At 42.4% G+C, this 25961-nt stretch overlaps 1 protein-coding gene across 3 annotated transcripts in view; it reads left to right on the plus strand.

The window, feature by feature from the left end:
* Positions 1–1143: 1143 nt before the first annotated feature.
* ZDHHC3 (zDHHC palmitoyltransferase 3) overlaps positions 1144–25961 on the plus strand; it is a 34508-nt gene continuing 9690 nt past the window's right edge. Inside the window, exons 1-6 of one of the 3 annotated variants that reach the window (XM_075493341.1) lie at positions 1144–1377; positions 13296–13625; positions 16297–16421; positions 19705–19801; positions 21628–21709; positions 23512–23642. In XM_075493341.1, the coding sequence (XP_075349456.1) occupies positions 13320–13625; positions 16297–16421; positions 19705–19801; positions 21628–21709; positions 23512–23642 (741 nt within the window). In that variant the 5' untranslated portion in view covers positions 1144–1377; positions 13296–13319. Of the gene's footprint in view, positions 1378–1498; positions 1581–13295; positions 13626–16296; positions 16422–19704; positions 19802–21627; positions 21710–23511; positions 23643–25961 lie in introns of those variants that run through there. The other 2 variants (XM_075493343.1, XM_075493342.1) reach the window with 2 other exon arrangements.

The raw sequence follows: 25961 nt of genomic DNA on the forward strand, positions 1-25961 counted from the left end.
GAGGTGAGCAGGGCCAGGCCTCCTCCCTGGGCCAGGGGAGTGCCAGGCAAAGGCAGTGCCCGTGGAGAAAAGGGGCCTGGTTCACATGCTCTCCCTAAATAGCATCTGCCAATGCTGCTGTCCAGCACAGACGGACCCTTCGTCTGCCCCCGCAGTGCGATTCTTCTTCAACACCACAGTGTGAGCCAAACTATGGTAAGGAGAAATTAGAAACTCCCTTGTAAAAGTGAATTCCTGATCTGAAATAAAGCATTAATGCAGTTGCACCCTGTGATTCCCAGTGAGAGCACGGGCATGTTCTGGCTCCCAGTCCTGCCTGTCTCACGGCGCAGCCCACAGCAGCTAACAGTTCCAACTGGAAGGAAAGAGTGATTTTTTTTTTTTTCTTGCTTTTCCCCCCTCTGCCATCCCAGCCTGGAGTCTACTTAATGCGAGTCCAATTCTTGCACAGTCCAGAAGCTCAGCTAGCAGATCTTGTTTACGTGCAAACAGCAGTTTTCCAAAGGCTGGAGAAGCCCAGGTCTGGCTCATTTTTCCTCTGGGATGGCAGAAGGCATCGTCTTGCTCTAAAGAGTGCTTCCTAGTGCGTTCCAACTTCCATCTCCAACGCAAGGCAACGGTGAAGGTTCTCAGACAAAAAGAATGCCAGTCGTTTTTTGTTGTGTTTTTTTTTTTTTTTTTTTTAACACGGACAGTATCTTTTCCTCTAACCTCATTACGGTAAATGGACGGCGTACGTTGGCTGAAATAAAGCCAGCCTGAGGGAACCACCTGGAATGTAAAAACTTGCGCCCCGTGACTAACGCCTGCCCGGGCTGCAAACGCTGGAAGCAGCGGCTCGACGTGGAGAACGTCAAGCAAACTTCACAACTGCTCTGCCTGCGAACAAGCAGGTGCCTGGACGCGATTCCACCTGCAGCCGTACGCTCCGTCCTCCTGCGTGCCGTAGGACTTTCCGTACCTGCAAACCAAAACCACCCGAACTCGCCCGGGGCTCAGAGGTGCGCAGCGAAGCCCATCTGTTCCCCGTGTAAAACAAAACAAAACAAAACAAAACGGTGGCTTTTCCCTCACAAAAACCGCATTTCCCGCCCTCCCCCCCCCCCCCCGCACGCTTGAGACGTAAACGCGCACTAGGCACAGGCGCGCCCCGGTCACACGGGGCCCTGCGGCACCCCGGCGGCTGGGCCGAGCCCCGCCGGGCGCGGCGCCGGTGCCCGCCCGTGGGCCGGGGAGCCCCCCGCGCCGCGCCGCGCCGCGCCCGGCGGCGGGGCGGGGAAGGGAAGGGACGGGAAGGGCAGGGGTGCGCGCTGCCTCCCGCCGCCGCTCACTTCCTGGTTCTTCCCGGCGGCCGCCCCACCTCCTCGCCGAGCCAGCGTAAGGGGCGGCGGGGGAGGGAAGGAGGGGGGGGGGGCCGTGCCGCTGCCGCGCGCGGGCTCCCCGGTGCGGCGGGGCGGATGGGGCGCGGCGCCGCGTGGGGCAGCGTTGGCCGGCGGGGCGCGGCGCTGCGTGGCGGCGTGCGCGCGCGGCGTGGGGGCGGCGGGGCGCGCGCCGGACCCGCGGCGGCGGCGGCCTGTGGGGTAGGTGGGTGCGACTGACAGCGGGGGGGGCGGCCCGCCGCGCCGCGCCGCGCCCGCGCGGGCAGGTGTGCGCTGCGGAGGGGGGCGGGAGCGGGCCGCCGTCGGCCGCCTGACGGGAGCGACGCGGCGCGGCCATCCCGCCGCCGGGGCTGAGGCGGGGGCCGCGCCCGCCGCCTGCGCCGCGCCACCAACCGCTCCCCGGCCCTGCCGGTGCGCCCGGCGCCCGCTCCCCGCGTAGCCCCTTTGCGGGGCGGGCGCGGAGGGGTGGCGCGGCCGGCCAAGGCTTCCCTCCGCCGGCGCCCCGGGTAGGGACTGGGCGTGCAGGGCGGTGGGTCGCGTCCCGTAGCGGCGTCTTCTGGAGCTGTTGGCATCGGTCGGAAAAGGGGCGGTGGGCTCCCGCTCGCCCCTCGCCTCCTGCTGATCCTCCGGCTTCCAGCGCTGGTCTTTAAATACTGCGAGGCTAAAGACGTTAAATAATACAGGGCTAAATACGTGATTTAGGTCTGCTCCGGCGGCCGTTCAGAGCAGCGTAACATCCCCTCGGCAGGAAATTTAACATCGGAGGAGCCTCCAGCAATTTCGTCGGGGTCCTGTAATCTGTTACTGAATTGCAGTGATGAAACGGGGTCCTGTAATCTGTTAATGAGTTGCAGTGATGAAACGTGTCTGTCGATGAGCGGCTGGACAGTGGAGCGGACCCTCTCGCTTCGGAGGTGGCCGTGGTCGCCCGGCATTTGGCTGCGGCTGTCCGATGGGACCGTAGGGCAGTTGCGACTTCAGCATCGGGAATAATCTGTGTTGAAACCATGGCACTCTGCTGTGCCAGTTTGGTTGAAATGGGTGGTGAGTTAACATGTTAATGGGAAGTAATCTGGACTGGGTTTTAAACAGCAGCTTCTAAGTATTACTGGAGTACTTCTGAAAAGTAATTTTTAGGAAGAAGCGAGCGCTCACGATGGCTCATTAGAAAACAATCTTCAAGAAAACATAGGCACGGGGGAGGAGGCAACAGTCTGCTCTCTGATGCGCTCTCCCACTGCTTGTGTGCTGGTGAGGGATGCCGCGTGGACACCAGAGCTCGTTTAGATTTCTTTCCTTTGATCCTGATTTAGAAAAAATAAACTACATTTTTTGGTGCGTGAGAGAGCGATTGTGTGCCAGACTCCTGACACAGCAAAGGTGCGCAATGTCAGATCTGTAGGAAGGGAGCCCAAACTCACATGGTTGTTCTAATAAAGTGGAATCACAGAGAAGGGGCTGGCGGGGTGCAGCGAGTGACGGCTTCTGATGCCTGGTGGTGTAGATAACAAGGCTTTAGTGAGTACCGTGTTTTTCTTCGCTTAGTGAAAGCAACAAATAAGTCTTTTGTATAGTGTTATAGGCATTTCAGTGATAAGAGTCATCATAAGGGGAGCCACACGTTAATTCATATGTCTCTGAAAAGGCAGCCCCATGTGCAATAAAGATCCGGTCCTTCAAACTCTACGACTCTGTCAGCGTAGCTCTTAGCGCTGTCTCACTGATGCAATAGTGTTTGTCATACCAATGGGAGCTGCTTGTGATAGTAAGTTGTGTTTGACTGAATGCTAGTTGAGACTTAGAAGGTGAAACCAGAAGCTCTGTGCGGTTATAGGTTAATAAAAGGGCAAATGTAAGGTCTACCTAAAAGCTAAAATCTTTATCACAACATTTAACACCTCCTGGGTATTTTTGCATACGTTTCTGCTTCATTTTTAGTTTTCATTTTAAGTACTGTACTAACAGACAGGGTGCGTATTTCTATTTGAAGTTGCTTGTTTGGTAGTAGACAAAAATGTCAAAAGGTAATTTAATGCAGCTATTTGGAGCAGGTTGCAAGATGGATGCTTAATTCCTCAGCAGATGCTGGTCTGTTGTGCCCAAGTAGTTTACGTGTCTTTTCTGGGCAGTTTCTTTGTGTCAGCAAGTGGGAACAACTGATGGTCTGACAGTAGGCATGTAGCCTGGACAATGTTAACTCAGCTTTGGTGAATCTCTTTTTCTTATCTAATATGAATTTACTTTTCTTGATGGGTGGGTTGCTGTGCATCTCAAACAGAATAGGAGCTAGCAGTGTCGCGTAGTCAATGCAGTTTAAACCCATGTGTTGCATTATTTCAGGGAAACTTGCTCATGCAGCCACAAAGCTTGCTCGTGCAGACATTTCCCATACATCTATAATGGGATATCTCTCCTGTAGAGGAGACCACAGCGTAGGTAATGGGCTGTCGGTCCACACTGCTGTCGGTCTGAAAATGGCTTGGCTGTAGCTTAGCCAGTCTCTGCAGATGTTAATTGACTGAGCTTACGGTTTTCTCTGGTCCCATGTCTGCGGTGTAGAGATGACATTTTTCTTAGGGCAATATTCTGGAATACAGTTTTTCTGCCTTCCTGAGAGAAGACAGCAGGTAATGTAAAATATGACAAGATAGAAAAGCTTGTTGTCAGTTTTTATTTTCCCTGTCCTGTGCTTAGCTGGTTGAAGCAGACGAGATGTGAACGATGGTACCTGGAACGTTGTATTTGACTTGTGCATGTAACTAATCTGAAACTTGAGGTTGCGTTAGAGAAAACGAGAAGTTAAAGCTTTCTTAATTAGAGCTGCATGTTTCCTGGGTTGTGCAGACAATAAGAAAAAAAGATAGCCTATAACTTGACTGGAACTGCAGTGCAGCAAGTCTGCCGGTAACACTTCACACACCGTCCTTTTGAGAGGGAGTCCAAAAGAATGAGCCAGCTTGCCTCTGCAGGCTGTGGGTGCCAAAGGCCTCCTCATACAGCAGTAGTTCCCAGCTAGTGAGGTGCAAGGTGCAGCAAGGTACTGGCTCTTACTCCACAGGAGCACTGGCAGGTTAACTCCTTTCACCTTCTGTTCTGCTTCTGGCTGTGCCCCCAGGGTGGGGGGTGCTTGGGAGTGCTTCTGGAGACTGGAGAGAGATTTATCGAGGTTTATAGCCCCATATCTCTTCACCCCACCAAGTTACAAGGTGACCATACAGAACTGGTGCTGTTACAGGAAAAGCAGTAGGAGTGCAAGGAGAAAAAAAAAAAAAAAGCAGAGGATAGGGGTGGGAAAGTAAGGAAATGAGAAGGAAGGCTACAGCAGCAGGGTTCAGCTAGAAAAATGTTGGGAATTGCTGTTCCAGGAGCTGTAACAGCGATTAAAACAAGGACACAGAAAACTCAATGTTAATACCCTTGGACAAGAGAGGAATGTTGAATGGGAGGAAATGCAAGGGCCTTGTGGATGTTTTTGCTGCTAGCCTGGTGGTGGATGGCGTGTTTGTGAAGTTCAGCTGTGAGTTTTGCAATAATGCAGAACTGACAGGGGCAACCAGTCTTAAACGTGGTGCAGCATGCAGAAGTTAAAACAAATGGGCTCAAGTTGAAACAATAAGAGTGAATAAAGGCAGTGTGAAGTACTATGCTATTTAAAAAAAAAAAAAAAAAAGACAAGGAAATGTTTGCAGTCCTAGTGGGAAGGCAGTACTACCATACCATAGATACAGAGATCAGAGGGCTATAGCAGGCGATAAAGGGAGATAGTAATGTGATATACATCTTTGTTCTTCGCAATGACTACTTGAATCACTGATGTCCAATATAGCGTAGAATAGATAAGCAGTATACTATGTATTGCAGTTAGTCTGGTCTCCAACTCTCAGTATTTCGAAGGATAATAAAATTAATGTTTACACAGAGAAATTGTATTTTTTATGGAGACAGGGATCACGTGTACTTGCTAATGCAACAGTGAGCAAAACAAGAAATACTTAGTTTGCCAGCTCAGGAGTTCTTTACTACATTTCAAAAGCTTTAACATACAGCAACTTTGAACCTGCAGGTTTTTCCAGTTCTCTGAAGTAGCAGCATAGGTTTCTTCTAGGCTAGCTCTTAATATCGCAGAGGTGGATTGTGACAATCATTTTCACTTCAGGCCTTTTCAGGGTAGAGGCGATAATTTTTTTCGTCCCTGTTTTATTAATGCGCTATTTTAATTTATGCCCTGTGTCTTTCTATACGTGGTTTAGATATCTGCTTAGGTGTAGTATTTAGATTTAAAATCTAAATGCCTTACAGCCTTCATACCTGTATCTTCGCTACTGCTATATGGTACAGAAGAAGTGTAGATTACAAGTGGGCGAATAAAATATAGAGAGCCTGAGTGACTTGTTAATGCTTATGAAGGGAGGGTTGTAGCAGAAGCAGGTGAGAGCCAAATCCTGGATTAGACCACCTGAGTGACAAGGTATGTCTGATAGTTAAGGTACTCTTTCTGCCTTGAAAGATAATATTCAGAATATTTTTTTAGGCTAGGATGGTTCTGCCAGCTTCTTATTATGATTAAAACTTTAAAGCTGCAACTTTTTTTCTGCTTCTCTGGAAAATATGTTCCTTATGCCATGAAAGCAGTGTAGTTTTTTAAAATAGATGCTACAAATAATACCAGTTGTATAGATAGACAAACCTTTAATTTTTGTCTTTCCCTTTTTTCTTTTTTTTCAAGTTAATACAGGGTAAATTGAGAATTTAAATTCCCTTAATCCAGTGGCTTGCTGTTTTAAGTCCTGAGTCAGCATCAAAATTGCAAAGCTGTCTAGAAGACCAGGACAGCTTCTCCTGTTTTGGCTCTGATAAGGCTGTCTGTTCAGGATAACTGCAGTGCTGTGGGAAAGCATGGCACTCCCATTTGTTGTTTTCTGTTTCCCAGTGCGGTCCCTTCTACAAGATTGCTCTTTCTTTCCAATACTTACTCCAGACAGGTGGCAATGCCACAAAGCTGGTTTGCATTTATATGTTCAGGATTAATATTTCTCTTTTTACATAGGTTAAGCAGCTCGTGTGTGTTTAGTCTATCGGGAAACTGTTAAGATTGAAGTGACAAAATTTCTGTATTGCCCTTGCAGCTCTGATAGTTAAAAAGTTGCCATAAGTTATTTTGTAATGGTTCATACTTAATGACAATTTTGTAAAGTACCTTCCATCTCTGATTAAGATCACTAACTGCGTGATCAGACCAAGTCAGGTCCAAGTCTGACCTTAGTCTCTACTGCCCTTGTGACTTGTGTCCTGTTCCTAGATGTTGCCCCAATTTTGTCTCTCATCCATAGTGGTCCAGTGTTTATGTACCTTGGACAGTAACTACATTGTCTTTGTCTCCTCTCTGCTCAGGCTCACAGCTGACAGGCCTTGTAGGTAGGGGTGCAATCACTTAGCAGATAACTCAAACTTTAAGGTCAGTCTTTATTGCATTATAATTTATTTATACAATACATATCCATTAGTTAAACAGGAATGATACAGACATTAACCAGGAAGCTGTTACCATCTGTCCTGAGAGATTGTGTACCACAAACGTCAGGATAGGAAAAAACCATGTTTTTAATTGACAAAACATGGCCTTATTCTCCTACAGTTCTACTAATGGAATTCCTCTGGCACTGTTGTTTCTTGTTTGCACTGATGTAAACGAGAGGAGAACTGTGGGTTTGTGCCTTATGTGGCTGTGTCTCTTTTGAGCCCATCAGTCTCAGCCCGACCCAGGTCCTCAGGATGGAGTTTCTAGACCTGACAAGCGTCTCTGTGGTAATTTCCACCTCCCCCTGCTCTCCTAAGGGAGAAGTTCCCTCTATGTATTCATACTCCTGTTCAAATGTATTTTCAGAAATGCACGACTTCAATTAAATCTTCCCCTCTAATAAGATGCTTCTAATAAAAATAATAAAAGTGTGATTTTAGTGTGATCCATTTTTACTAAGGTCTTGTTCACGCATGGCCTCTTCAAAATAATAAATAAAAATAAAAAAAATAAATTATGATTCATCAAAACAGTTAATGATTTAAACAGTTTTCTAAACTGTGACTCTAAAGCAATGTTGTAATATAGCCACTTACTCCCTTCATGTATAGAAAAATGTTGTAACTGGGTTCCAGTCTGGTTTTGTGTGCTCTCTTTCCCCCTTTCCAAGGCAGGTGATCCAAGCCTGTGCATTTAGCCTCAGAAAACACAAGTTTGTTTTAAGCTTTGTAATTTTTTAAGATTATTTTTAATGGATTTAATATAATTGACATTCTGATTTCTTTATGCTATTTTTCTTCAGTATGGGAACTGAAACTGTTGAAATTGCGTGACTTCAGTAACCAAAGGGTTCAGGGAAAGCTGAGGTGTTTGTCAGCCTCTTGCTAAAAGCAAATGCGTAGCTGTTAATGTAGTACTTAGGCTGAAACTGTACTCCTTAATGTGGCCTGAATTTCCAGAAGAAAAAGGAAAAATTATCTGCACTAGGCATAATCCTGTTACCCTGCTCCAGGGGTGGCCGAAGTAGGGCTAGTGGTACTGACTTGCCCCGTGACATTTTGATCTGAGTTATCAGGTGTCCTGTCAGTGCAGTGTTAAGCCCCGTGCCTGCACCTTCCCTATTGCTTTTCCCATTTTAACCTGAGAGGAGTAGTTTTGGACCTGCTTGGGGTTTTGGATTGGGGTTGGCTTTGCATTGTTTTCGGTTTTGGTGGTTGTTTTTTGTGGTGGTTTTTTTTTTTTGTTTTTTTTTTTTAACCATGTGTGGAGTCCTGAAAATATTCTAATGGAAGTACAGCTCTCTATAGCAAATTTAAGCCTGCTAATAATAGGCTTGCTTTTTTTAGCTGCCTTTCACAGACCTGTTAGAAATGTCCCATTGACCCTTCAAGGTTTTGTAAACCAGGGGTTGGAAACTGCCATGCTGATGGATATCTGGATGAATCTGCAGGAGACTGCCAAAAATTCTCAGCATAGCTGGGCTGTTTTGTTCCACTCCTGCTGATCAGATAAAGCTTTTTAGGCCTTGCAGAAGCCATGAGGAAAAATTATATGAATACTGATATTCCCTTATTATCCCTGCTAGAACTTGCTTTGGCAAGTTTTAACAGGCTTGTTGTTAGATTTGGGCTGTATGAAAGTGTGGCAGGAGAAGCATAGGTAAATATCCTGTTAGTTAGAAAACACACTTTCTCTCATTTCTGTTGCAAAGGAAGATTAAATATGCAATGTTTTAATCAATGCAGCTTTATGTACAGAAAAAATGAAATAAACTTCAAAATTAACTCTCTTGCAGTTTCAATCTATCTATCTATCTGGGGTTTGTTGGTTTTATTTAAAGGGACATACTGTCCTGTGGATCTAGATTGCCTAGTTTAGCTGTCGTGAGTATAGCATGACTGGTTATGTATGTTTGCTTCCATTTGATGACTATAAAAATTTAACTTTAGTGTTGTTTGTCAGTGCTCAAAATACTGTCAATGAACTCTGGTTCTGTTTGTGTCATAAAAGCTGTTCCAAAGTATCTCTTTAAAGTATATAAAAACTGAAACTGAAAACCTCAAAAAATGCACATGATCTGCCTTGGTCTCATTCTTTTTTTTGTTTTTGTTTTTGTTTTTTTTCAGAATTGTTTTCATGTAAATTGGCAGAATCTGAAATTCACTTGGTTCATATGACAAAATGTAACCTCTTCCCAAAATTTAATGTTAATGGACTTGTAATAGAGGAAATGGTTGCAATGTACATAGTAATACTGTGGTTTTGCAAGTCATACCCATGTGCTTGACTTCACTAGCATGAGTAATTACATGAAGATCAGCTGGGTGACGATGATGACAGCGTTAAGCTTGGTGTAAGTTTTATAACATCAGAACCTCAGGTAGCTTTCAGATACACATTGGGTGAGGGTCCACATCATTCATTAGTTTATTCTTAACGCATTCTTTGGCTGTCACAGGCCATTAAAAAATAGATTTTTGATATGGCTTATGGCAAGTCAAAAGACAGTTACTTCATTTATATAGGGTGTAATAGCATATTTTAAGTGTTCATTGTAGCAGGAAGTGGATTTTAATTTGTTTTATTTACATTTCTAATGTGTATATTACATCATTTTTTGATTATTCCTGTAATGCCAAATGCCTTCCAGATAAAAAAGAAGAAAAAGTGTTTGCTCTGACATGTCATTAAGCTAAATTGATGTGTGTGTTGTCATTGTGTCTCACATTTACCTAGTGGCCTCTCTGGTAGCCTGACACTGTGATTAAGTCCTTAAGCCCTTTGCTTGCATTGTTTATGTATTGTTTGCTCCAGAGCAGGAGGGACTGACATACTCCATCTGTGTGTTATAAATTAAGTTCATATGCAGCATGATTCAAGGGCAGGCCAGTTAGGGCAAGTTACTGCTTCCTTCCCCCTACAATCTTTTTTGGGGGGTATTGTTTATATGAAAATACCAGGTTGGACAACATAAACAAAACCAGATGCTTGTGTATATAAGAACAAGGAATTAAAAGAAAAAATCCAAACCGGGTCATGTAGAAGAGAAGCTGAGACTCCAAGCTCCTGTAACTTGACTCTAAGTTAATGTACACTAAACCACATATATATTTCTCAAATTATGAATGGTGTTTATGTACTGATTACTGATTTTTCATTTTGTCGCCTGATGATGCCTCTACAGCAAGCATTAAATAACAAAGTGCATTAAATAACAAATTTGTCCTCCAGCAGAAGTCAGAATTGGAGGCCTGAGCTGCGTCCTCTTAACTGCTTCCTTACTGCACTGCAGAAACAAGTCCCCAGACTTTCAGACTGAGGTGCCTCAAGGCTCCTTTCAATTTCTCCTTAGACAATTCCACAGCAATAGCTTGCTTTTTTTTGCCCTTTTTTTTTTCAGTTTAGCTCAATTGTATTTCTGAGAGAGAGCTGTGGAACTCTTATTGGAGTGAAACCACTTCCTGCATTTGCAAGAGAGATTAATTTTTATTTGACTGCTGAAGTGTGCTGTTCAGGACTAAACCCACAGTTTTAATCACTATGTATTTGTCTAGCTTTCAGTCAGTCTCTACTAATACTGACCTTAAGGTGACTTGTCAAACTAATTAATCTGTTAAATAGGAGTTTGCTTTTCCTGTGACTGTTTCATTCCTTTGCTTTGGGAAACAAAACCTCAGGGGAAAAAAAAAAAAGGCTCAGAGTCTAGGCAAAAGATCCTGAAAGTCTGTGTTCGGGAGTATCCCAGCTTGTTACTGCACCTGATGTGTCAAGTCTAAGACTTTAGTTTGAAAATAGAACACCTAAATTACTGTTTTCTTTCTTATTTTTTAACGCAATATGATGTTACTGTCAACTAAACGTTGTTGTCAGGCATGAGTCTTTGATTAAGTCAGCTTTATTTTGAGCTGGCAAACCAGCATAACAATTTTAATAAGATTATTAAATAATGCAGTGAAGGTTAACATGTTTCCTTGGGGGAGGGGAGGGATTGAGTCTTTAAAATACTTGTTAAGTCTGTGTGAATGTATGAATACATAAGAGTCCTTACAGAAATTGTGAAAAACTGGGGAGGTATGGATTTACTGGTAGGTACAGATTTATCTGAATTTAGACCACCAGATTGTTTGGGTAATCACTGTTTCTGAAAATTATATAGCTTGTCTCCCTGACTATCAGGAGTCATGAGGCTAAATTATAGCTGTGGTTAAAATACAAAGTAATTACAGTGTGGTATGTGAATTTTGTGAATGAGGAGGAGAGGGATTTTTTTTTTTTTCTTGCCAAAGTAAGTGAGATCCACACGTGTACATTTTTATCTTGATTTTTCTATTGTGTGTGATGTATGTATAAATGTCAGACTGAAATGCTTTAACATTAATCCATGAGACTTTCTTCAGATTCATAAAACATCTTAAACACTCTCACTTGGCAGCACTCTGCTCAAAGCAGAAATATAAGAAAATACCTAATTGTCCTAGTTTATTTATACCAGTTCTGTTAGAAAACAAATACTGTAAATGGTCTGGTTCGTCCACTTCTGTGCACCTAGAAACTTTGCGCTCCTGTCTTTTGCCTCTCACTGTGGCAGTAGCGGTTCCAGTCACCTCTCTTCCGTGTCACTTGCACTAACATGCAGAACCTCATCACTACTCTGCTTGGATGTAATTAATCGTCCTGCTCGTTAATAACCTTAGTATTTCGCTGTGAAAGACTAATTGTCCCTTATGAATTTGGTCCTCTTGAAATAACAACTAGAAAGCAAGCTACCGTCTCCTTTCCTGTCTAGGTAGGGGCAATAGTGTCTCCATTTAGGTTACTGTTATGCAAAATAGAGCTTTCTCCTTGTACTTGACAGAGCTTAGCCATAAAAGTTTTGAGAGAAGTTTAAGGTCCTAGGTACTTTTGCGATCCTCTCACTATCTTTTCTATAACATTTATCCATTTTTTGTAGGCAATGATGTCACTTTTTAATAATTAAACTAAAAAATAACTTCAGTATGAACTTTTCTGGCAGAAAACTTAATTAATGGTGAATATTGTCTCCCTTTCTCTGGATTGAAACAGAAAAGTGCACTCTTTTGCAAAGCAGTGAGAATAATCCTTACATGTTGAAATATGAGGAGGTTGAACCCTTCTGTTCAGGTATATGCAATTCAGTGTATTTGCTAGTAAAATTATTGTATCCATTTTTGTAGAAGGTGGGTCTTTACGTAGAGGTTGTAGTGTTTTTGAGCGTTTACAGCATTGTGCAAATACTCTGTTAAGAAGTATCTTTGGAAGAAGTTGCTGGGTGTATAAAGAGCTGCTTTCAAAATGTAGCATTCCAGGTGTGCTCTAACATTGAGTGTTGTACGTTCACAGTGCAGATTGATTGATCCCCTGCCAAAGTCTTACGAGCACCTTTTTTGTTTTCTCAAATGCCTACGTTTGGTGAGAGTTACATTGAGACTACAGTAAGTGCCCTGCATACCTGGAATAGTAAAGTTTCTGGAGCCAAGATGGACCTTACCTTCTGGATGGGCAAGGTGCCTGCAGGGATGGAGAGGACAGGGCAACGGCAGCAAATGTCATGTTAGTGCCCTTATTGCAGTGGAGTGGACTTGGCTAGGAATGCTAAAGGGGAGGTAAAATGAATGCCATCAAGGGATGGAGCAAGGGGAGGTAAAATGGATGCCATTCAGGTGGTGGGAGAAGCCTGGCAAAGTAGAAGACTTAAGAGGGACATAAAGCCAAAGGAGGAGGTGAGAGTGGGAGTCAGCTGTTGTTCAGGAAGAGCATCCTCCAGGCAAGACTAGAAATTTCTATCAAGACCTTTGCCTGGTCTGCTTCTTCAGCAGTTCATGCCACTATAACTTTGCAGTGGTTTGTTTTTGCAGTTTTACCCCAAAGCTGTGAGTCAGTGAATAAGGACAAACGAAACCTCTTCCACTTGCTCAGCTTCCCCGTATCTGTAGGAGAGACCCTTCCCTTCCCCAGGTCTGATTCGGCAAAAAGTGACCCTGCCAACTGTGCCAGGTCTTTACTTTTTTTCCTCGCGTGATGGTGTCCAGTTCTTGCTTCAGTTCCTTCTGTGGCAGCTCCTGTTGCCACCTACCTGATCACTGTTCTCTTCATTAAAACACTTGTTGCCTTTCCTCTGGGGGGAGTGGAGGTGGCACACCGGTGGGTTTAATGTGTAGTTAAGCAAGTCGTAAAAGCACTTAGAGAGTCTTCTGAGTAAGAAGTGTTCTGATAAGCGCAAAAGTCTGGTTTCCAAATCCATTATCTCGTGTTTGATTTATTTACTTTTTTTGCTTTTTCAACTCACTTTCTGCAATCTGGAATTTCCCATGTCATGATGTGAACAGAGGTCTCCATGTCTTGCAAAGCAGTGAACGCTGTTTCTGACTCTCTTTCAGATGCAAGTATGGACATAATAGCCTATGATGATTACTCCAGTCCACCGCTTCAGAGATATTGAAAGGACACCTGAATACCTCCAGCCAGAAAAGTGTGTTCCACCTCCTAGCCGCGCTTCCTTGGGAACAATGTGGTTTATTCGAGATGGCTGTGGTATTGCATGTGCTGTCGTTACCTGGATGCTGGTGTTCTATGCCGACTTTGTAGTCCTTCTTGTCATGCTAGTTCCATCGAGAGATTATGTTTATAGTGTCATCAATGGCACACTGTTCAACACCTTGGCTTTCCTCGCTTTGGCTTCACATTTTCGTGCTATGCTGACAGATCCAGTAAGTATATCTCTCTCTGTATGTCTCGGAAAGAAACAGGCGGTGGTTTTCTTGTCTGCTAGATGTTGGGTAACTCAGTTGCCGAGTGAATGGCAGATTTAAATAACTTTTGTGTGTCAGCCTGCTGAGTGAGGCTGCTGATGTGCTATGCTAATTTCTCATCCCACTCAAGTCAGATGCAAAGTCAAGGACCCAGCTTTAGATTCCCATTGTGTGAGCAGCTCCTATTTTTGCACTGGGACGGAGAGTGTTTCTCTCTGACGTTGTTTTCTCCCCAGTGGCAGATCTCGTGTTTGTGGCTTGTTGTGTCTTGACAAACAGGAAAGCTGGAAAAGCTGGTTTTGGTTGTCTGCCTTGGCAAGTATTACTTCATCAGAATGGAGTAGAACTTGTGTTGTTTTGAAAAAGCCGTGTTACCATCTCTCATACTAGGGATTTAGTTGACTTTATTGAACCGTGCTGAAATAAATACTATGTGAGCATGGTAAGAGCTGACAGTTCTTAGGCAGGCGGGAAGCGTCAGAGTTGTAAGATCCCCTTCTATGTCTCCATAGGACATTGCTTTATGAGAGACCTGATCTGCTGCTTCCTTGTCTTTCAGCTAGTGAGAAGATACAGTTTAGTACCATGATGCTTATTCTGAGTGGGTTGTGATGGTTTATTTTGCTTAATAACCTCTGGACAGTAGATTCAGTTCAAAACCCCATCTCCACTAGTCAGTGGAAAGAAAAACAAGCTTAGACTCCTCTTGGCCCCTTCCTCCTGAGTGTTCTTGCTGCTGTTGGGAATGGCAGTGTGCCTCTGATACTCTAAGTATTCCTTCCAAATGTCATTTCCTACTTGAAACCTTGTTAGCTGCCATTAAAACTTCAGTGTAAACTTTGTTTCTTAGTTTCCAGCTCTCCCAGACGCCACAGCACTGCAGAAATGGCTTGATTTGGGATAATTTTGCAATTTATGGTAAAGACTGATGCATTGTACGCTACTGCTGCTGGGCAGAGCTGTAGGCAGTAGTTGAGGCTCTGAAACTTCTGGTCATTGGTTTTGGGAATAGAAGGTTGCAGCAATTTGTTATATCGTTTATATCCTAGGGGTTCTTGTTGTTGTTGTTAATTATTGTATGCTGTGTGGCTTTAATGCCTAGGGACCTTCAGGTCGCTGGAATTATTTTGCAGAGTTAGCAGGAACTCTTCTGAAACAAAAGCTGTATTCTGAAGCAGGCTGGGCAAGCAGTTGTTGGAGGAGCAGATACAATCTCTATGCAGAGTAATTGAGAAAAGATATGTTAATTCCTAGTGTGTGGTGGGATTTTTGTGTGTGGATGGCGAGAGCTAGTGGGATTTTGTTTTATTTTTTTAGAGAAAATCAGCTAAACAAAATGAAGGAGGGAAGATAAAGTGAGGGGATGCAGCAACATCTGGCAAACTGTGTGAGTCAGGGATGAAGGAAGCTGCTGGGACATGGAGAAACAGGGGCATGTCTAGGATCAGAATGAAACAGAAAGCACTGCTGAGGCAAACAGAATTCTTATAAATAAATGAACACCTAAATTCTTCAGAATTGAAAGCGTGTGTCAGGCTTTTCAGGAACTGCTTCCTGTGGGTTCTTGCTAAAAACATTCCTAAGGTTTTGAGCTTTGCTGCGTACTAAAGAGAGAGAACATGAGTTGTAGCATTTTGTGGAAATTGGTCTTGGTAATTTTTAGATTGGTCAGGCCTGTTGGGAGGTTTCTGTGGAAAAACCCCAAGACTGCTCAAGAAAGCCTTACAGTACCGGTTTAACGTGGAGTTCTGTCATTGATGCGTATTGTTCCTATTTATTGCTGTTGGGAGGTTGTATAGATGTGTTAAAAAGAGACTGTTCCATCAGAAATCTGTTAAAATATTACATCCCTGTTTTTATTTCAATATAAAAGCCTTACATCCACAGAGGTGCATTTATGCCAGTGTACCAGCACTGATTTCATACAGCACATTTCATGACCTTTTTTTTTTTCCGGAGCCCTAGAAAGGCTGGAAACTCTTGAACTGAGGCTACTGCAGCAGCAATACGCTACCTGTTTAAAGACACATATTTTACAGTGGAAATTGCACAGCTAAGAATGTTTTGCCTAGTCTTATTCAGGTGGGAGGATTGTTAGTGTTCACCGTTTGAATGTTAAACCCTAATTTAAATAACAAATACACAGTGGAAACATAGCTATAAATACATGAGGCGTTTACTAGCAACTCTTAATGTACACAATGATACTTCAGAAGTAGCTGCTTCTACTGGAATAAAACATCTGCGGTTTCCAGTTTGTGATGTGAAACACTGGCATGATAAATTTCTTGATAGATGTGAAGAGAGGGCTGAGGATTCTTAAATATTTTAAGGTTACTATAGGATTACAAAATACTAATTGCTTAAGTGAGGATTTACTGATGTTTAAAAAAACAAAAACCACCAAAATGATGTTTAAGTATGTGGTTCCATGTATTAGGACCTCATTTTGATTTTTTTTCTGAATTTTCTTGCTCTTCCTGAAACTCTGTTGATCTTAGGGAAGATTTTCTTTCTTTCTGTTCCTTCCCCTCCCATAGTTTTAAGTCATCCTATTGCTCTTAGCACTTGTAGTGTCCACAGGTTAATCTTCTTTTTTTTGTTTTTTTTTGGTTTTTTTTTTCTGCAGGGTGCTGTACCCAAAGGTAATGCCACAAAGGAGTTTATCGAGAGTTTACAGCTAAAGCCAGGACAGGTGGTTTACAAGTGCCCAAAGTGTTGTAGCATCAAACCTGACAGAGCACATCACTGCAGGTAAAGTTTTTTCTGAGGATTGCTCTTTTATCAAGACCTCAAGAATTATCCAGTGTGCCTTGATCCAAATTGTATTGGAATCTGAGACTTGAGTGGTTAAATTGAGAAATTGACGTCCAAATTCTGTTGCCAATATCGCAAGAAATGCTCAAGCTTCTCTGAAAAAAATCTCAGGCCTTTTCTGACAAGTTTTCATCTGTAGCAGGCTGGGGCTACTTCTTGCAGAGTGAGAAACACTTCAAATGAATGCTGCCTTGACACCAGACCTGTAATTGACATTCCATAAATTTTCATGTAAACATGACTTAAAAAGAGACATTATATACCAGAATGCTTAGAAATCCATGAAGTGTAATGTCTTTCAATGTAACGACCTTTTGAGAAAGGTCAGTGTCCTTTCTATTTTTGTTTTTATTCACAAGCCCCTTTGTCTAACGGTAGATTCTATTTAGAAGTGATACTTAAGTTAAAAATAAAGTTTAGGTAACTATATATTTTTTAAGAGTTCCGGCTTCCACATTTTCTTTGAGTACTGTGACTTCGTTTTGTGCTTTGTGATAGATCAGTATGCCTACTGATCTGTCATGTCCTTTCTTTTTCTGGTGCGATAAACTTCCCTGAAGAAAGTAACTGGTAGTGAGCTTTTTAGTACTAAAGGCAGTGAGCAAAAAAAATGACTACTTCCTAAAATTCTCTTCTGCTTTTAAAACAAGTGAACCTGCTTTCCAGTAAGTAGTTAATGAGTTTGCACTGGTGTCCCTTCCTTACCTACTCAAAACCAAATACATACTGAGAGAACTTGTATCACGGCTACTGCTGATTCATGCAGGGGTCTTGCGGGGAGGGGAATAGGTAGTACGGAGCTGAACAAACTTGTTCTGCTGTTTGCATTTTCCTATTTATTTTCAGACCTTTAGTTTGCAAATGTTTTTCTTTTTTTGTTGTTTTTTTATTTTAATCAAAATCAGGAATTGGTTATTCAACAGGAGCAATGTGATAGTGCCTATCACTTATTAATGCTACTGTAAAATCCCCTCTGACATTTCTTCAATTATGGATGAAACTTTGCATCTAAAATGCTGTCTTGCTGATGGCTCACAGCGTAGGTAAATGAAAAAGATCTTTGGCTAAACGCAAAACCTCATCTCCATGGTCCTTATTTGTATGCTTTAAGATAACTTTATAGACATTAAGATTTGAGAAATTGATCCACTGAGCACTGATGCTGTTGAGAATCTTCAGTCAAACATTTTTTTGTGGGGTAGGGGGATTTATTGGACTTTCACACATCAAGGTTGTGCATATGCATCAGCAGGAGGTACTGCTAGCTGTAAGCCTGAGGGACCAGAGTGCTTTTTGATTTGTATGCTATTTTATGAGTCCCTCATGCCCAGCAAACTACTCCTTCCAGCATTTGGTAGCTTGGTGGTTGAGCAGGGGGAGCATATCTGAGTATGGGCAATCCCTGCTGCCTATAGTTTTCAGTCTTAGGTTCCGAGTTTCCTGTTCCACCGGCTAGTCTCACGTTCTGCCTCTCATCCAGCTGCTTTTAGTATGCATGCATGGAATAAAAACTCTCCTCTCGGCCTTTGCTACCTCTTTCACGAAGGTCATCTTTGGCTTGGCTGCTTCAGGTTGTCCCTCTGGGGAGCTAGGACCTAGGAGCAGTGAAGAGGTTGCTTGGGTACTTACCCATTTCAGAGCCCAAGGGAAGTGTGTGTGCATCGGAACAAAGTAAATTAGACCACAGGGAGGCATCCTCCTGCTTTACACCACCTGCCCCGCCTCCCCTCCCCCCCTTTTTTTTTTAAAAACAAGTAATTGATACTTGCCATATGAAGTATGATGTTATCTGGCAGATAAATTGTTTTTACTGTGCCAGCTGATTTTAGTCCCCATGTAGCTCAGAAATAATTTCAAGCTGCTTATTCTGGTGTAAACGAGGCTTTTCCAGTTGTCCACTGCAGCTGGGGCTGGCAGGTAATAGGGTACCCGTGCCTGCCTGAGGAGAAGCAGCTCTTCATCTGGCCCCATGCTGAGAGGCTGGGGATTGCTTGACCAACTTTCATTTAGGATCAGGGCTATAGCAACTCATTTGTTTTTCAGGCATGGCATGTATCCTTGGGGATTACCCCCTCCCACCACCTAGCGTGAGTGCAAGGCTGTTCTGACAGAGAGGTTTTCTATTATTTATTCGTATGTGCTTATAAGAACATGTTTATGTTTTTGTTTGAGTTTCCCTTAAGCATTTGGGTGTTGAAGTTTATTGTTTATATTAAGGTCAAAATATTTTTTTTATACAAGAAGAAAAATAAAATTAGAAGAGCCCTTGATCCTTTCTGTTTCAGTGCTGCCAGAATTGTTCTGGAATGGCTATTTCCTTTCTGGGTCTATTGTTTGTTTGTTTTGGGGTTTTGTGTTTTTTCATATTTGATTTCTGTGCTTGTTTGTGCAATGTGGTATCAGGAGACTGCCTTTCGTCTCCTATCATATGAGAAAGCAGCAGAGAAAAAGACTTCCTTTATTATGTGAATTGAAGCAGTTACTGACTAAGCAAGAGAATGATGTTCAGACAGAGTAATAATCTTTTAATTATTTGACTTCTAGCCACAATGTGCATGCTGGCAAGAATTTGAATTTAGATTTTATTAGTCTGGTTTTGTGAAGTGCTTTAACATCTAATTTTATCTTGAATATATATTGTGGTATGGTCTTTGTGAGTGACTGCCACAGCTGTTTTATGCTAGTATGTGGCTTACCTTGATGTCAAGAATCTTTTCTAATGCTTTATTTAATTTTCTTTTTTGCAAGTTCCTGCTACCAGCTAATGCTAGTAAATAAGCATTAGTCTGTTACTAGCAACTCTGAAAAATATCTTTATTCATTACTGCTTTTCATATCTTTCTGGGTTTTGTTTGTTTTTTATCTGTGGACATTTTCACAGACAAATAGATTAAAACTAAACTAAGTCACAGATTCTTTGCATCTGCCTGAATGTATTGTTCAAACGATATTTTGGCAGAACCACTGATGTGAATATTATGCTGATGTGTCTTACTTGGCATTAATTTTTTGCAATGGTGATTTGGTATTATATGTCTCATTTTGAACGGACATAGTCAAGTGAGCAAACCACAAATATAAATGTGGTGACCAGTAAATTTATTGAGGTTCAGATTTCACCTCTGATTTTTTCCTTTAATTTCTCTGTCCACCAAACCCCTGTGAAATCTTGTATTTCTGCAATGAAATGTGCTATAAATAAGGACCTGTATTTTTTCAGTGTTTGCAAGAGGTGTATTCGGAAAATGGACCATCACTGCCCGTGGGTCAATAACTGTGTAGGAGAGAATAACCAGAAGTACTTTGTACTGTTTACAGTAAGTATTTTGCAAGTGGTGTTTGAGGTTGTCCAGTGGGCAGCACTGAAATGCTGTGTGTGAAACAGCTCTGAAGGCTGGCTTTCTTTTTTTTCTTGTTTCAGAAGAACTTTACAGGGAACTGTTGCAGACTTTGTTTCGCTAATTAGGGAACACACACGACACAGCAACAGGGGGAAAAGGCATCACAGGAACTATTTGTCAGGGTTTTGTGAGGTTTGTGTTGACAGTCACTCAGCATGCTATTTTGTAATGTGAGTAGTTTATTGTAGCGTTGAGCTCTTTGAGGCGTGGGCCATCCTTTTACACCGTACTGTGGCTGGTAGGGTCCCAGGCCATATGTAGGGTTCCTAAATGTTGTAGTTGTATGAGTACCTGTGTGGGATCATATAATAAGAGCTGTTGCCACATCTTAAGCGAGGAGTGGGAAGTGTGCATCCCCTTTGGCAAGAATTATCCACCTTTTACTTGCAAGTGGTTTATTTTCATACTTGAAAACCAAGGAGGTGTTTGACTTTTTGTACTATATCTGTGGCATCGTGAGTAAGAAAACAGGAGTGCAGACTTGAATACTATGTATTTATGGAAGGGTTGAAATCTGTTTCATCAAAGCGAACTGCAAATATCCCGTGGGAGTAGTGTGAACATTACAAGGCTGAGTTTCAGTGATGCTCTGTTTTATTAATAAATCTTTTGAGACATCTCTAGGTTTGAGGAAGAATGTTCTCATATTACCAAGTAAAAAGGGGGAGATTTTCAGTTAAATGGAAAGGCTTACTCTTCTGCGGTGCGGTTTGTTAGGATGTGGATTACAGAACAAACCGAATCCTGTTTCTTTCCCTTGAGCAGGGTTTTTTCACCATGAGGAGTGAGCTAGGTGTTTTAATCCTATCAAAAGGATTTCTGTTTCTGGTAAAACTGATATCTACTTTCAAGCAGGCTGTATTAAACACTTAATGTAGTTGAGAGAAACAAAATAAGGGTTGTTGGTTTTGTTCTTGGTTATTCTTTTTGAGACCTGAGGAGGTGAAAGAACGGCAGCATGCTCAACTTGCAAGGAAAACCTAAATACTCTCCTGTCACCCTTTACTGCTTCCACAGGGGTTTCTTGTAACAAAATCTCTCTCACTTCTAATATCTGCTGACCTTTGTCAGAATCTGTAGGTTCAGGAGAGTCATCTTCTTAGCCCTGTCTTGGTAAATGGTAGTGTAGCATTGCATATAGTTCAAAGCTTTTTGTTACAAAGACCTAATTTAAAACAAAAAGGATTAAGTACAAAGAATTAAAGCTTGAGAGAAACTTTCCATGCCAGTGCCTGCCTCGGGGGCGGGGGGGGGGAATACTAAAAAAAAAAAAAAAAAATTTCTGAAACTCATGCTGAAAAATAGATAAAGTGCTTTTTGTGGTTAAAACAAATTAGCTGTTGTTTCTCTGGGAAACTATAGTGCTCTCAAGAGCAAGGATGTAAGCTTTGACAACATGATACCTCGATGTCAGTTGCTGTTCTCTGAAAGTTGCACTGTACTCAGCGGAGATAAGGACAGTAAGCTGTGTGGAAGACTGTGCTGGGGTGCAGGAGGCTGGGTTTTGTGTCCAGCTGGCTTTGAACTAAACAGTCTCCCTCCTGTGCACTCAGAGCTGTTAGTAAGGCCAGAATGAGTCTGTGTAGTCTTGGCATTTGGGGCTTGGTGTTTTTTGGGGTGGTTTGTGGTTTGGGGGGTTTTTTTGAAGTCTTAACACTTTGCTTTATTTAAAGTGTTTGGAAGATTTAGCATTTTGGTCTTTAAACTTACCTGATACCTATATTACATCCTTTATTTTTCAGATGTATATAGCACTGATTTCCCTGCATGCTCTAATCATGGTGGGATTTCACTTCTTGTATTGCTTTGAAGAAGACTGGACAAGTGAGTACTAACAAAGTATCTCATTAAAATACCAGATTAACCTGTGAATAAGACCTTATAATGTAGTTTCCTTGTAAGGCAACCCCTTTTATGCTGGTTTCAGAAGAATGCTATCAGGGCTCTGCTGTGCTATCTCTTTTTTTTTTTTTTTTTTTTTTTTTAATGATCATTCCTGGAACTTCATAATTCTTTCTGACCTGTTGGGATCTCTGTTTTGAAAAGTCCTGTTTCAAGTTAAGCCTGATACCGCCTAGGGAGAAGCTGAGATGTAAAGACACCTAGATAGTCTGTGTGCAATAATCTACTGTTGACACGAATGCAGCACTAATTTCCTGAATGCCAACACAAGATAAGAAGAATGTGTATGCTTTTTTGAAAAGGGTAATGTGAATCATTCTTGCAAGACTGCCAGGAAAACATGCTAACTCAGATCCAAAAATCCACCCTCACGAGAACAAACAATTCCTTTCCACACACACAGAAAAACCCCACAAACAAGCAAACAAACAAAAAATCCCAGCCCTCACTCTGGAGCAGCCGGTGAGTAATTTTTCACAAAGCCAGTTGAGATGTGTTTTTAAAAACACAAATGGGTATAGGAAATCCTCTAGGTAATGCTGAGTCAAACAACAGGTTGTCAAAGAATGTGTGTGCAGATGTATGTGCTGCTTGTGGATTTTTTTGGAAGAGCATTAGCTTTGTTTTTCATGGAATTTCAGTTGTGTCATTCAATAGAATGACCAGTTTAAGTTTATAATACTGCAGAGGATGGGTACATTTACACATATTCACTGAATTTGACAAGGTTGTTCTGCAGTTCAAAACTTTGTAAAACAGCTGTCACTGAGAACATCTGGATTTGACTACAGTGGCCAGGGCCATAGGGGAAGGATACTTCAAAAGATAGAGTTTCCTTTGCCAGCTTTCTCAGAGCCTTTATCCGTGGGGGAAGCGCTTTCCCCCCTGTCCCAGGTTTAGGTGGCAGAAAAGAGCAGTTATGAGAGATGGCTCTGTTGTTCCAGCTGCCTTGGATTTGTGCTGATTGTGTTAGCCCCTGATTGTGGTGTATCTGTTAAAGCTTAACATCTCATGAGAAAAATAGGGGGTTTTTGTGATACTCATTCTTGAATTTCAGAAAAATCTGGAGATGTTCTGACACTTATAACGCTCAACTCAACACTATGATTTTTGCTCTGTAACATTTTCCTTCCTCTTCCTTTCTTCTGCTCCTCTTTTATAGTTACCTTCTCAGATTTTTTCAGCTCTTGCCTGTGTTTGCACTATAGGGTTCAAGGAAAAATAAGAATTTGGCTTAATCTGCCCTTCTTTAGGTTGTGACTTAGAGCAGTTATGAAAGGAAGCATACTCTGGTTTTATGTTGGTACAACAGAAATAATTATCCTTGTGTCCTGACCACCAGCATGAGATTTCTAATGGGACTTTATCACTGTGGAAAATCCATTAAGATTAAGGTTTAAGAGAGAAGCTACAGGTGAAATGGAGTAGAGTGGAGTCCTAGCCAGTGTGCTGGGGAAACGCCTAAGTGGAAAAAAAAGTTGCATTCTTGAAGTGTTGCAGGGTTTTTTTTTGGTTCTGCTTTTTTTTAAACTTGCAGGAGTGATCATTTCATTGTTGAATATCCTCAAGAATGTCAGAGCTTCCCTGTGCACCTTTCTGAGAATGGTAATCATATAATTTATTTTGACAGTTTGAGTATGGAAAACCCATGGCTTAGCAGGTGTTTTGCAGCTGCTGCATTACCTGATCTCTCCCCTTCCAACTCTGTTGTTTTGTCTTCACAGAATGCAGTTCCTTCTCTCCGCCAACTACAGTGATTCTTCTCATCCTCTTGTGTTTCGAGGCTCTCCTATTTCTCATCTTCACCTCGGTTATGTTTGGGACCCAAGTACACTCCATCTGCACTGATGAAACGGTGAGTGTCTCACGCACTCTCTCCTTTACCCTGCCTCTCTCACCGTTTGTATAAACAGTGAAGGGCCACAGGTTTTTACCTCATTGCATGGGGAGTTCATGCATGTGTACCCTTTGAGGCAAGACCCAATGTAATAAACTGAGCTAGCATAGTGCTGGGTTGTGCTCTCTGAAGGTTACTGTGAGAAGTAGTGTACACCTGTGTATTGGCTGGGATGTTGTGTTGACAGTACCTCTGATAAGGTAGGCATTGGTAACTAGGATTACTCTGTAGAGAGTATTTGTCCCTGTGGATTCGGGAACCTTTTGCCTTTAATGAAATGCTTTTACATTGGTATTATCTGAAATTCAGCTGTGTGTCCCCTGGCATCACTATTTACAGCTTTATGTGCTGGAAAGCCAAGATGAGTAGGTGGGGAATGGATATATATATACACACACACACTTCTTTTAGTCTAGAAGATTTCCAGTTTTAGCTGCTTGAAAAACTCTTGCCAGAGGGAAAAAGGGAGTGGAGTAGGCTCATGGAAACCTGCTGGGTACAGTCTGCTGCAAAGCCACCATGTTGTCCCCAATTCAAAGATGACACAGTAGAGGTTACACAGTAGTGTTGCAGTCCATCATATATCCCTGCATTTGCCCGGTTGTGTAAAGATGGAGCTGGTGACTCCTGGGGATGTTCCCACACTTGTGAATACTGCCGGCCTTCACCAAGCACGCTCAGATACCTGAATTAACTGGAGTGGTTGAAGAAAAGTGATAGTCTCAAAAGAGCGACAACTCTTATTTCTTTCCCTGCCACCTTTGGTTTTCTTTCCCTTTTACTTGTTTGCCCATGGCCAGTTGAAGCTAGAATATGTATTTTTGCTGCCATTGGAGAGCTATGACTGGCATTATAGACTGTAAGAGCCCATCGCTACTGAATCTTTTTTGCAGTACTTTTTTTAATGCTTGGCTTCTGCAAGAGGCTGATGTTCACACTGTGGCTCTTCTGTGTTCAGAGGAAGACTTCAGCTGTTCTTTCTGCTGGGGGGAGCCCCAGGAAGAAGTACAGTGTTGTACAGAACAACAAGATCCTGCCGAGCTTGAGTTTATCAATAAGTGCGTAAATTAGCAATGCTGCCTGTGAAATCATCATCTGAATTTCTGAATCTTTGAAATCTGTCAAGAATTTTTAGAAGCTGCTTCCTACAGCTGGGCATTCAAATAAGTCTCTGGATTTTCCCTTCCCTTCAAATTAATAGATGTTAAAGGAACTCACAGATGTTAAAGGAACAATACCACAATCTAAAATAAAAAATGAAATACGCTCTCCCCCTGTTGGGTTGTGGGTTTTCATTTTTGTTTTCTTTTTTAATATGTACCAGTAAGGCTTTTGCTCTGTGGAACATCTCATTGTTGTTTTGCTAGCATTGGGCTAGCTGTGTCTGGCAAGCAAACTGTTTTGAGCAGAGGAATATTTCCGGGTGACATTTTTCCTGGTGTGGTCTCTTGCAGTGTTTTACTTCACATTTTAGAGACAGGGCTGTGTCTTGCTCTTTCCAGTCACTGGGAGACCTCATTCCCCATCTTGTGTACGCTGTCCCACCGGGATGGTTCTTTTCTGCCGAAGGGACCCAGAACCCTGGTATTTTGCTGTTGTCTCTAAAGGTGACATTTACCAGGGATCAGCACAACTCTTGCAGTTGACCCATGTTGTGTTTAGCAGAGCTCCCAGAATTGGTAATTTGAGACACACAAATGTATGACAGTGCATTAGTCTGTAGCACAGGAGAGACACGTAGGTCAGGAGAAGTTTACCTTGCAAAAGATCCAAAGTTAAAGAACAGAGCGATCTGCCTGCTGCTGCTACCCGTGGAAGAGTAATGCTCTCCAGTGGTTGCACTCCTTCATTTTGCTCCTGTGGCAGCCAGGCATAGCTTTCCTGAAAGACCAAATTCACTTTGTGGGTTTTAGACACAATACAGATATTTTATTTTATTTTAATGATAGACTAGTGAATGTTTCAGCTGATTGCTTGATGGCTTATTTTTGTTCTCCCTCTAACCTTTACTAAACAATGCCAATGATTTCTCTCAAATTGGTATGTTATTTAACCCTTTCTCCCTGCTGTCAGCCCATGCATGTTTTAGCAGCGGTTCTAATGAAACATGAAGAGGCACCAGGTAGACTCAGCTACACTGAGCCATGGGCACTTCCTGAACTTGCTTGGTGAATCTGGGAGCATTATAGAGATTATCTTTTGGGTTTGTGGTTTGTTTTTTTTTTTTGTCTGCAAGCTTATAATGGTTTCCTCTAAAACTTTTCCATCTGGTTAGCA

The sequence above is a fragment of the Mycteria americana genome, chromosome 2 (assembly GCF_035582795.1).
Source record: "Mycteria americana isolate JAX WOST 10 ecotype Jacksonville Zoo and Gardens chromosome 2, USCA_MyAme_1.0, whole genome shotgun sequence".
In the NCBI taxonomy this organism is placed as follows: Eukaryota; Metazoa; Chordata; class Aves; order Ciconiiformes; family Ciconiidae; genus Mycteria; species Mycteria americana.